General features: G+C 41.8%; 1 protein-coding gene across 11 annotated transcripts in view; it reads left to right on the forward strand.

Annotated features, from left to right (window-relative positions):
* LOC126278361 (uncharacterized) overlaps positions 1-13,229 on the forward strand; it is a 112,033-nt gene that overhangs the window by 94,444 nt on the left and 4,360 nt on the right. For 3 of the 11 annotated variants that reach the window (XM_049978471.1, XM_049978481.1, XM_049978461.1), the window contains one exon: positions 11,205-11,316. The exons of the other annotated variants lie outside the window; for them this stretch is intronic. In XM_049978471.1, coding sequence (XP_049834428.1) covers positions 11,205-11,316 — 112 coding nt within the window. The remainder of the gene's footprint in view (positions 1-11,204; positions 11,317-13,229) is intronic. 11 annotated transcript variants of the gene reach the window in all.

Below are 13,229 nucleotides of genomic sequence, written 5' to 3' on the forward strand. Positions count from 1 at the left end.
CACTGCAGTGTCAGTTACTGTTTGTGAAGTACAATACTGGTATCAGAACAGTATACTGAAACATCTGTGACAGCTGTGTTCTTTGCACTCTTGTACATGGACACCTCAAGTTCGCACAACAATAATTTTGAAATCCTTAAGCCTGACCCAAAAACCTCTGCCCCCTTAGAAGCTATGACATTTAGTGATCTGTGGTGCATAGAATTTATTTCATTAAATGCAGTTTACGGTCATAAAAATTGTGAAGGCTATTGATTTTCTGCATAACTGAATATGGTCTCTGCAGACTGAAATTTATTGACCACAATTTTTGTGTTCATATACTGGAATTCGAAACAAATTTTTCTCTCCTTGCTTGTTTCTGGTTCCTACACCAATTCTGTAGTCTGTCCCAACCATACATTCCATCTGCACTTCTTTCATATCCTCACTATCCATTCAACCACACACAAGCATCTGCATCACTTAGTGATGGTCATCTTGTTTGTAGCTATGTACTTTTCAATGCCTCTTACATTGAGTCAGTTGTGATGCATTTATGTATAGACATTTGTAACCAATATATTAATACTCACAAGGGAACCTCCCCATCGCACTCCCCTCAGATTTAGTTATAAGTTGGCACAGTGGATAGTCCTTGAAAAACTGAACACAGATCAATTGAGAAAACAGGAAGAAGTTGTGTGGAACTATGAAAAAAATAAGCAAAATATACAAACTGAGTAGTCCATGCGCAAGATAGGCAAAATCAAGGATAAAGTGAGCTCAGTAGCGCCGTGGTCCTGTGGTTAGTGTGAGCAGCTGCGGAACGAGAGGTCCTTGGTTCAAGTCTTCCCTCGAGTGAAAAGTTTAATTTTTTATATAATCAACTTTGCCCTCCAAAATTCCAGGACATGTTCAGATTTGCTTGGACGTATGCAGGATTTGCCGGTCTACACGCGGAAAAATTTGAAAACGTTAAAAATATATGTTTTGACAGCGCGCAGGGAAAACTGTGCAACTGTGAAACTTGCATTCATTTGTTGCAGTTTATATGACGAACTCGTACGTTTTCATCACTTTTTTGGGAGTGATTACCACATCCACAAGAAAACCTAAATGGGGCAAGGTGGTAGAATCTTTTTACCCATTCGCCAAGTGTACAAGTTAGGTGGGTTGACAACATATTTCTGTCATGTGACACACATGCCGTCACCAGTGTCGTATAGAATAAATCGGACGTGTTTTGCTGTGGAGGAATCGGTTGGCCTATGACCTTGCGATCAAATGTTTTCGGTTCCCATTTGAGAGGCACGTCCTTTCGTCTACTAATTGCATGGTTTTGCGGTGCGGTTGCAAATCACATACACCAAACTTATTACAGTGAACAGAGACGTCAGTGAACGAACGGACAGATCATAACTTTGCGAAAATAAACTTTTCACTCCAGGGATCCCTTGAACCAAGGACCTCTCTTTCTGCAGCTACTCAGGCTAACCACAGGACCACGGCGCTCCTGAGCTCACTTTATCCTTGATGTTGCCTATCTTGTGCATGGACTACTCAGTTTGTATATTTTGCATATTTTTTTCATAGTTCCACACAACTTCTTCCTGTTTTCCCAATTGATCTGTGTTCAGTTTTTCAAGGACTATCCACTGTGCCAACTTATAACTAAATCTGAAGGGGGTGCGATGGGGAGGTTCTCTTGTCAGTGTTTACCGCCCAGGGCAACACGTATTTAAGTCCAGACAAAAGTGCTTAGGGGTTTTTCTTAAAAAACCTTATCTAATAACAAATACTTGGATGCTAAAATGGGCCTGAAGAAACCTAGATATTAAAACAATGGCATTCTGTGCTTTCATCATCATGATATATGTAACAATATTCATAGAACTGTTAGGTCACATCGTGGTGGTGCCTAACCCATCACATTTAGTTAGCTACACATGCACCTGTGTTGAGCTGAAAAAATGATGTTAGAAGGCAAATACCTCAGAAAGCTATGGAAATCTTGGCAGAGTACCAATTTGGCAAACGTGGTTTTCTTATGTTGGAGGCAAGTCAATGCCATCAGTCCTTTGTAACGACAAGCTTTTGCTGTAGGGCAGTGGTTGTCAAACTTTTATGCAGAAGAGCCAATACCGACATTGTGAGCTGTTATCTCAGGCCACGTATGTACCCATTATATTATTAATTGATAACCTACATAATTTAGTTTGTTGTGAGTCCCCAGTAGACTAGCTATAGTAAGAGTACCATAAGTTTGCTGCCGGTCCCCAAGCACTGATTGTTAGAAAGTTGGTACCTTTCAAAACACTTGGTGTAGACTGTTCTTTGTTTGAGAGTGCTTATTTGTCATCACTGATTTTGCCCAAATTTATGGTATACGCAGGGAGTGGCCAGAAATGAAAGTGACGGCAGTGAGACCTGTGAATGGCAAAGCATCTAGAAAAAAAGTATCATTTTTGGTGTGAATCAGGCGAGGCATTCATGTAGTTTCCTTTGCATGCCTTCTTGAGAATATTAATACATACAATACACCGACTATTAGTTTGGTTTATTTGCAGTCTAACATAAAAATAAAAGAAGTTTCCACATAGGGACTGACACTACAACCCCCACACTGCCATCCTGCACTGTTTCAGCTGCACCAACTGCTGCCTGGCATCAATGGGCTATGGCAGCAGACAACTGGCATGAGTGCCTTTGCTACCAGCACAACATTGCCTGCAGCACCCCTTCTGGGTTCATGATTGTAGCAGTTGTACCCTAGATGACTGGAAAACCTTTGCATGGTCAGATGAGTCCTGATTTCATTTGACAAAAGCTGATGGTAGGATTTGAATGTGTCACAGACGCCATGAAGCCATGGACCTAACTTGTAAACAAGGCACTATGCAAGTTGGTGGTGGCTCCTTAATGGTATGGGTCATGTTTACATGGAATATTTTTGGATGATAATGCTTCATGTCATCAGGTAACAATTGTTCATGATTGGTTTGAAGAACATAATGGAGAAGTCAAGCTAATGATTTGGCCACCCAGATCACCCAACACTGAATCCCATTGAACATTTATGGAACATAATTAAGAAGTGTGTTTGTGCACAAAATCATGCACTGGCAACACATTCGCAATTGTGGATGGCTATAGAGGCAGCTTTACTCATTATTTCTGCAGGGACTTCTAAGAATTTGTTGAGTCCATGTCACTTCGAGTTACTGCGCAAAAGCTGGTGACACAATTTTGGGATGTATCCCATGACTTTTGTCACCTCAGTGTATAATTTTTGCTGCAGTTGTTACTGGTTTCGGGTTGACATGCCTATTCTCAAGCCACAACACCTGGTTTGGTTGTGTCAGTCAGGTGCAACAGTAGACATATAAATTAATATTGATGAGAATAGTTATTACCCAGAGTTTGACTTTTGTATAGAAGTTATTTGTACCTTTTGGGACCATATTTAGACTAGTTATGATTAATAATAACCACTGCAGCAAGCTTTTACATTCAGGCAACTGAGACAAACAAAATCAATAAATTATCAAATTCTCTCGGTGATAAAAGGTTCCTGAAGGGGGTATCGTTTATCAACCATTTTTACACAGTCAAAGTTTTCTTTGGCAGCTATAAAGACAGTTAAGATGCCTTTAGATGGACCATATTTTATGGCAATATTGGGCCGCTGTAGTGTTGCCATCACCATTGCTGCAATGTGGCTGAAATGGATGGCAATTTTACAGTATGGCTGAGCAATATTGTTCATGTTGCAGGTAGTTGGTGACGTATTGCTGACGAGTTGCCGGTGTTGTCCACCAACGGGGGAGAATACTTTGTGTTGCAGAGCAATATCTATCTCCATTCTTGTCTGTAAATGCTCCCCTCTCATGCTCACCTCTGTTTCCTGCTTCTCTCACTGACAGCACTTTAGTCATATGTCTGAGTGAAAACAATATCATTTTGCTTTTGTTCAAGAGGTAGCACACATACATATGGCCACACTTTGTCTCGAATGGTTGTATCTTCATGTGTGTATGTGTATCACTTTAATATTAAATTTCAGTTTTGTTATAGATGATTAGACCAGTGTGTGTGACTTGAAAATCTTAAAAGTTTACGTTGTGTATAAACAAAAGTGTGGGATCCTGTCCACTCATATAACATAGGGTGTCTAGGAAGCTGTTTTCTCAGATAGCCAGACAACATTCAAGCAGTAAAGTAAATTGACACTTCTTAATTTAGCCTTTTTACTAAAAGGTGTTGCAAGCAATTGGCAACATGCAAATAATCAATGTCCTTCAATGAGTACCGGGCGTGAGTCGTGCTTCGGTAGCTCAGATGGTAAAGCACTTGCCCGCGAAAGGCAAAGGTCCCGAGTTCGAGTCTCGGTCGGGCACACAGTTTTAATCTGCCAGGAAGTTTCATATCAGCGCACACTCCGCTGCAGAGTGAAAATCTCATTCTGGAAACATCCCCAAGGCTGTGGCTAAGCCATGTCTCCGCAATATCCTTTCTTTCAGTAGTGCTAGTTCTGCATGATTCGCAGAAGAGCTTCTGTAAAGTTTAGAAGGTAGGAGACGAGATACTGGCAGAAGTAAAGCTATGAGTACCGGGCGTGAGTCGTGCTTCGGTAGCTCAGATGGTAGAGCACTTGCCCGTGAAAGGCAAAGGTCCCGAGTTCGGGTCTCGGTCGGGCACACAGTTTTAATCTGCCTGGAAGTTTCAATGTTTCCATGCAAATAAATCACGTAAGTTCATAAGTCACTGCTATCAAGTTTATATCACACCTCGTCTTCTAGTGTGCCTCTTCTCGTGTGGCCGAAGTTAAATGAAGTACCGCTTATATTCTCTCCTGTCGTGGTGTGGTCCTAGTCAGCATATTATTGGCTGACATCGTCTCAAAGCCTTATCAGCTGTTACACTTCAGGCCTACATGCTGGCACTTGATGTTACGCCGGAACATTCCTCCCCCCAACGTGATGGACAGTCATCGTGTAGGGAGTGCAACAATGGCAGGTGAGGCCAGAGGGTGGATGCTGCACTGGGTCAGAAGCTGTGGCTACAGGGGATGCAAAGCTTCCAGTTGTATCTCACCATCCAGCCTACACTCTGGTGGAAATGTCCCCTGCCAAATGACCAGTAGGGTACACGCCCACCCCTGGAGGCCAATAACAAGATGTGTAAGACATCGGCTGCTGTGGTGTGGGTGGGTCCAGCTGCATTGGTAGGACAAGAGGAGGTGAAGGCTCCATCTGAACGGGGTCACCCTGCGGTGTCATGACACCTTCTGGCAGCTGCTGTGGTGGCGCTTTCCTCTGGATCCATGAAACTGGGGACACAGAGGGATCACCTGGCACATGGAAGTGACGAAGTTGATTGTGATGTTGGCACTGCAAGTCTTCTGGGCTGAAATAAGATACATGCAAGCGCCAAGTGGATGGAGGATCTCACCTCATGTCCACCATTTGCTGCCGCTCAAAACCCTGTAAAAGACAATATCATGCAACGCGAAGTGATACTTGCAGCTCTCCTGTGGCTCCTGCTGCTGAGGAAGGTGGAGCATGTGGAGCAGTGTCCGATGGTGGTGGCCGTGAAGCAATTCCACTGGTGATGGTCCATCTCGTGTCTGTGGAGCGGAGTTCAGCCATCTGTTGCCTGAAGTTTCTGACAAAATGTTCCGTTAGACTATGGATGAAGCGGTGCACTTGTTAGATTCTGTATGCCATCACGTTCATAGAAAGCAAAAAGTAGAAGACAGCACCTCAATTGTGCTAAGTGGCATTGTTGAATTCATTGGCACAGCAAAAGGGAACTTGCTATATGAGTCAACCACAATCAACCAAAGAGTTTCCCGAATGAGATTTTCACTGTGCAGCGGAGTGGGCGCTGATATGAAACTTCCTGGCAGATTAAAACTGTGCGCCCGACCGAGACTCGAACTCGGGACCTTTGCCTTTCGCAGGCAAGTGCTCTACCATCTGAGCTACTGAAGTACGACTCACGCCCGGTACTCACAGCATTACTTCTGCCAGTATCTCGTCTCCTACCTTCCAAACTTTACAGAAGCTCTCCTGCGAAACTTGCAGAACTAGCACTCCTGAAAGAAAGGATACTGCGGAGACATGGCTTAGCCACAGCCCGGGGGATGTTTCCAGAATGAGATTTTCACTCTGCAGCGGAGTGTGTGCTGATATGAAACTTCCTGGCAGACTAAAACTGTGTGCCCGACCGAGACTCGACCTCGGGACCTTTGCCTTTTGCGGGCAAGTGCTCAACCAAAGAGTGTTCCAAAAAGGTCTTCTCACAAAGTCTATGGGCACACATTGCCATGGTGGCTGCAATTTAGGCCAAGCAGAGAATTTTTGTGATGAAGCGGACTGGTTTTCCGCACATGCATGACACTGTGATGTCATCTGTTCTGTTTGGGTGTACATACCCTGCCAAGATAAGTGTCGACACACTAACTGTTTTGTACGAACAATCTGCCAGTGTCCTTGGTGAAGTAACTGCAACACTTCTTTATGCAAAGCTTTATGGATCAACACACTTGACCGTCCACTGTCATTTTGAACAAGAATCACTCTTTTGTGTATAGTGAAGCTATGCTGACATGCAAAGTGCCCTTTTTAAATTTTATTGGTAGATCTAGATTTCAGCTAGAAGCTAGCCATTCTCGATGCACTATCATTTTTTATCAATGCATGTAATGCCTGTTGGTTGGGCTTCACCCACATTTCATTGAATACTACTCAGTAGTCTCCTGCAGCGACAGCTTCCGATCCAGTGTACATATCACTAAAGTTAGTTTGCAGAAGGATTTTGGAACATATACTGTGTTTGAACATTATGAATTATCTCAAAGGAAATAATTTATTGACAAACAGTTAGCATAAATTTGGAAAATATCATTGTTGTGAAACACAACTAGCTCTTTATTCACACAAAATAATGAGTGCTTTTGGCAGGGGTTCTCAAATTCATTCCCTGTATCTAGATTTGCAGAAGGCTTTTGACAATGTTCCTCGCAAGCTGTTACTAATCAAATTGCATCCTACACAGTATTGTCTCATTTGTGCAAGTGGATTCATGATTTCAAAGGTTACAGTTCATAGCAATTGACGGAAAGTCATTGAGTAAAACAAAATGAATACCTGGCATTCCCACGGAATGCTTTTCCTAATCTACGTGAAAAATTTAAGAGAAAATCTGAGCAGTCCTTTAGATTGTTTGCAGATGATGCTGTCTTTTACCATCTTGCAAAGTCACCAGGTGATAAAAACCAACTACAAAAAGATTTAGACAAGCTTATCTGTCTAAATCTGTCAGCTACATCTACACCCACATCTACATCCATACTCCGCAAGCCACCTGACAGTGTGTGGCGAAGGGTACCTTGAGTACCTCTATCAGTTCTTCCCTCTGTTCCAGTCTCGTATTGTTCGTGGAAAGAAAGATTGTTGATATGCCTCTATGTGCGCTCTAATCTCTCTGATTTTATCCTCATGGTCTCTTCGCGAGATATACGTAGGAGGGAGCAATATACGGCGTGACTACTCGGTGAAGGTATGTTCTCGATACTTGAACAAAAGCCCGTACTGGGCTACTGAGCATCTCTCTTGCAGAGTCTTTCACTGGAGTTTATCTATCATCTCCATAACGCTTTCGTGATTCCTAAATGATCCTGTAATGAATCGCACTGCTCTCCGTTGGATCTCTATCTCTTCTATCAACCCTATCTGGTACAGATCCCACACCATTGAGCAGTGTTCAAGCAGTGGGCGAACAAGTGTACTGTAACCTACTTCCTTTGTTTTCGGATTGCATTTCCTTAGGATTCTTCCAATGAATCTCAGTCTGGCATCTGCTTTACTGACAATCAACTTTATATGATCATTCCATTTTAAATCACTCCTAATGGGTACTCCCAGATAATTTATGGAATTAACTGCTTCCAGTTGCTGAGCTGCTATTTTGTAGCTAAATGATAAGAGATCTATCTTTCTATGTATTCACAGCACATTACACTTGTCTACATTGAGATTCGGTTGCCAATCCCTGCTCCATGCATCAATTCGCTGCAGATCCTCCTGCATTTCAGTACAATTTTCCATTGTTACAAACTCTCGATATACTACAGCATCATCCACAAAAAGCTTCAGTAAACTTCCAGCATTATCCACAAGGCCGTTTATATATATTGTGAATAGTAATGGTCCTATGACACTCCCCTGCGACATGACATGCTGTGTTCTGTTATCTTGGAACTCTTCAATCCAGTCACACAATTGGTCTGATAGTCCATATGCTCTTACTTTGTCCATTAAGTGACTGTGGGGAACTGTATAAAATGCCTTGCGGTAGTCAAGAAACACGGCATCTACCTGTGAACCCGTGTCTATGGCCCTCTGGGTCTCGTGGACGATTAGCGCGAGCTGGGTTTCACATGACCGTCTTTTCCGAAACCCATGCTGATTCCTACAGAGTAGATTTCTAGTCTCCAGAAAAGTCATTATACTCGAACATGATACATGTTCGAAAATTTTACAACTGATTGACATTAGAGATATAAGTCTATAATTCTGCACATCTGTTCGACGTCCCTTCTTGAAAACGGGGATGACCTGTGCCCTTTCCCAATCTTTTGGAATGCTGCACTCTTCTACAGACCTACAGTACACTGCTGCAAGAAGGGGCGAAAGTTCCTCTGTGTAAAATCGAACTGGTATCCCATCAGGTCCAGCGGCCTTTCCTCTTTTGAGTGATTTTAATTGTTTTTCTATCCCTCTGTTATCTATTTCAATATCTACCATTTTGTCATATGTGAGACAGTCTAGAGAAGGAAGTACAGTGCAGTCTTCCTCTTGAAACAGCTTTGGAAAAAGACACTTAGTATTTCGGCCTTTAGTCTGTCATCCTCTGTTTCAGTACCATTTTGGTCACAGAGTGTCTGGACATTTTGTTTTGATCTACCTACCGCCTTGACATAAGACCAAAATTTCTTAGGATTTTCCGCCAAGTCAGTACATAGAACTTTACTTCAAATTCGTTGAACGCATGTTGCATAGCCCTCCTCACACTACATTTCGCTTCGTGTAATTTTTGTTTGTCTGCAAGGCTTTACCTATGTTTATGTTTGCTCTGAAGTTCCTGTTGCTTCCGTAGCAGTTTTCTAACTTGGTTGTTGTACCACAGTGGCTCTTTTCCATCCCTTATGGTCTTGCTTGGCACATACTCATCTAATGCATATTGTACAATGGTTTTGAACTTTGTCCACTGATCCTCAGCGCTATATATACTTGAGACAAAACTTTTGTGTTGAGCTGTCAAGTACTCTGAAATCTGCTTTTTTTGCTAAACAGAAAAATCTTCCTACCTTTTTTTAATATTTCTATTTACAGTTGAAATCATCGATGCAGTAACCGCTTTATGATCACTGATTCCCTGTTCTACATTAACTGTTTTAAATAGTTCGGGTCTGTTTGTCACCAGAAAGACTAATATGTTATCGCCACAATTTGGTTCACTGTTTAACTGTTCAAAGAATTTTTCAGATAATGCACTTAAAAAATTTCACTTTTTTCTTTGTCGCTGCCACCCATTATAAACATTTGAGTCTCCCAGTCTATATCTGGTAAATTAAAATCTCCACCCAAAACTATAACATGTTCAGGAAATCTACTCAAAATATTTTCCAAATTTTCCTTCAGGTGTTCTGCCACAACAGCCACTGAGCCAAGAGGCCTATAGAGACATCCAATTACCATGTTTGAGCCTGCTTTAACCATGACCTTCACCCAAATTATTTCACATTTCGGATCTCCGTCAATTTCCTTCGATACTATTCCACTTTTTATTGCAATAAACATGCCCTCTTCACTGTCCAGCCCGTCTCTGCAGTATACATTCCAATCTGAATTTAGAATGTCATTAATATTGACATCTGGTTTCAGCCAACTTTCCGTCCCTAGTACTATGTGGGCATTGTGATCGCTCATTAATGAGAGCATTTCTGGGACCTTTCTGTGGACGCTCCTGCAGTTTACTATTACCACATTAGTATAGTCATTCCCTGTTGTGTATTGCCTACTGCTACCTTGTCGTGTCTCAGGAGGCATCTTGTTGGGCCTAGGGAGGGAATTCTCTAACCTAAAAAACCCACTTGTGCACTCCACACGTACTTCGCTACCCTTGTAGCCGCATCCTGTGTTTAGTGCACGCCTGACCTATTCAGGGGGACCCTACAATTCTCCACCTGATAGCGGAGGTCGAGAAATTTGCACCCCAGATCTCCTCAGAATTGTCTGGGCCTCTGGTTTAAGCTTTTCACTCGGCTGCAAACAGGGAAATGACGCTATAAATAGTTAGCTCAGATTCCACCTCCTGAGTGAGACTTTCTGCCTTCACCAATCACGTGTATGAACTGAGGTTGACCTCTGAATCCAGACAGCAGGAGTCATTGGTGCCGACATGAGCAACAATTTGCAGCTGGGTGCACCCAGTGCTCTCTGTTGCCCCCGGCAAGCAGACAGAGTGAATACTGGCCTTCTTCCCTGACCATTCCGCTATTATATTCGGGATTACAGTTAGAGATAACTTAAGTTGGGATGCTCACATAGATAATGTTGAGGGGAAAGCTAAGCATAGACAGTGATTTATTGGTAGAACACTGAGAAGATGCAACAGGTCTTCTAAAGAGACTATGTACACTACCCTTGTCCGTCCTGTTTTGGAGTGTTGCTGCGTGATGTGGAATCGGCATCAGATAGGATTGATAGAGGACACTGAAAAAGTTCATAGGAGCATAGCTGATTTTGCACTGATGCAAAATGGGGAGAGAATGTCGCAGATATGATACAAGAGTTGAGATGGCAATCATTAAAAGCAAGCTGTTTTTCTTTGTGGCAGGATCTTGTCCCAAATTTTCAGTCATCAACTTTACCATTGGGATACTCTAATATTTTATTCGTGCCCACCAACATACAAAGAAATGGTCACTGTAGTAAAATAAAAGAAACCTAAGCTTGCACGGAAAGCTCTAAGTGTTCATTTTTCATGCATGCTGTTGGAGAATGGCTGGGTAGAAAGCTAGCTTGAAGGTGGTTCGATGAACCTCTGCTGTGCATTTTAGTGTGAGTTGCAGAGTAGTTGTGCAGATGTAGCTAACAAAATATTTGTGTTGCTCAATTGTTGTGTCACGTATACTTTGTAATTTCTGTTTTCAGATGTCGGCATCCCATGGGCCAAATAAAACTCTCAGTGTTCATGGGTTTGGATTTTCAAGATCAGAATTTATTAAACCATCAGTAGCTCAGCCTCCTGGAATGAGTAAATTTGGTAAATAAAAATCACCATGAGGAAATTTGGAATTGAGGGAGAAGGGAACAGATAGAGAATGGTTGTGGTTGTTTGTTTTTGTGTGTGTGTGTGTGTGTGTGTGTGTGTGTGTGTGTGTGTGTGTGTGTGTGACAAAATCTTTAATATCTTTTAGAATGTAATGACCTCACTTGTTTTTGTTACAATTCTAAGTGTCAAGTTGTTGTGTGTCCAGAAACAATAATTGACCCCTTTTTTAACCAAATTTCATATTCACCTGACTACACTGAAGTGACAGAAGTTGTGGAATACTTCCTAATGTTGTGTCAGACCTCCTTTTGCCCGGTATAGTGCAGCAACTTGATGTGGCATGGACTCAACAAGCTGTTGGAAGTACCCTGCAGAAATATTGAGCCATGCCATCCATAACTGTGAATGTGTTGCCTGTGCGGGATTTTGTGCACAAACTGAGCTCTCGATTATGTCCCATGAATGTTCTATGGCATTCTTGTTGGGTGATGTGAGTGGCCATACCATCCACTCGAATTGTCCAGAATGTTTTTCAAACCAGCAGTGAACAATTGTGACCTAATGACATGGTGCGTTATGATCTGTAAAAATTCCCTCGTTTAGGAACATGACATTCATGAATGGTTGCAGATGGTCTTCAAGTAGCTAAACAGAACCATTTTCAGTCAATGATTGGTTCGGTTGGATTAAATGACCCAGTTCATTACATGTAAACGCAGTCCACACCATTATGGAGCCATCACCAACTTATACAGTGCCTTGTTGACAGCTTGGTTCCTTGAATCCTATCGTCAGCTCTTAGCAACTGAAATCAGTGCTCGTCTGTCCAGGCCATGGTTTTACAGTCATGTAGTGTCCAATTGATGTGGTCACAAGCCCAGAACAGGTGCTGCAGGCAATGATGTGCTGTTAGCATTGGCACCCACATTGGTCGTCTGTTGTCATAGCCCATTAATGCCACATTTTACCATTCTGCCCTAACAGATATTTTCATTCTACACCCTACATTGATTTCTGCAGCTATTTCACAGAGTATTGCTTGTCTGTTAGGTCTGACAGCTCTATGGAAATACTGCTGCTCTTGATCGCTAAGCGAAGGCTGTTGGCCACTGCGTTATCCATGGTGAGATGTAATGCCAGAAATTTGGTATTCTTGGCACACTCTTCACACTGTGGATCTTGGAATACTGAATTCCCTTACAATATCTGAAATGGAATGTCCCCTGCATGTAGCTCCAACTATAATTCAGCATCCAAAGTCTGTTAATTCCGTGAATCACTTGTGCACAAGGACGTATTTTTTCCTTCACAGAAACACATTTTTCATGCACCAAATACAATAAAACATATTTATCTTCATTGAATACATTTCTACCAAACTCATTTACGTATTTGGGTAAGAAAGCTGATTGATAGGTTTTTGTAGGTGGCATTCCCTATTTTGCACACTTAAACTAACAAGCATTGCACAACATGCTGCAGCTAGGAACTAGGGGATTCACTTACAGTTCCAGTGACATCGTTCCAATGCGATAACCAAATGATGACCCACCCATCTGCCCAATCATAGCAAGTTTTTCTCCTTTTAGCAATGTTTCATAACATCCTGGCTACACTGTAGCTTTCTTATAGATTTGACAGAAGTTAATTTTTATAAGCTGATAGAAATATAATCACTGCTTGAGAAATAACAAGTTAGACTGAAATAATATAAACACTTTTAAAATCACAGTTTTTGGTATAATGTGCTGTTTTATTTAGAAATGATAAAATAAGTAAGTTCTTGTAAAATAAGCATAAATAAGCACAAATAGACATAATTAAAATTGCGTATCTAGGTGTCTCTTACGAAGCATAACCTTTCTTCTTATCCCTAAAAGTGTGGAAAAAATTTTGTTTGCTTA

This window comes from Schistocerca gregaria, chromosome 1 (assembly GCF_023897955.1).
Source record: "Schistocerca gregaria isolate iqSchGreg1 chromosome 1, iqSchGreg1.2, whole genome shotgun sequence".
Lineage (NCBI taxonomy): Eukaryota > Metazoa > Arthropoda > Insecta > Orthoptera > Acrididae > Schistocerca > Schistocerca gregaria.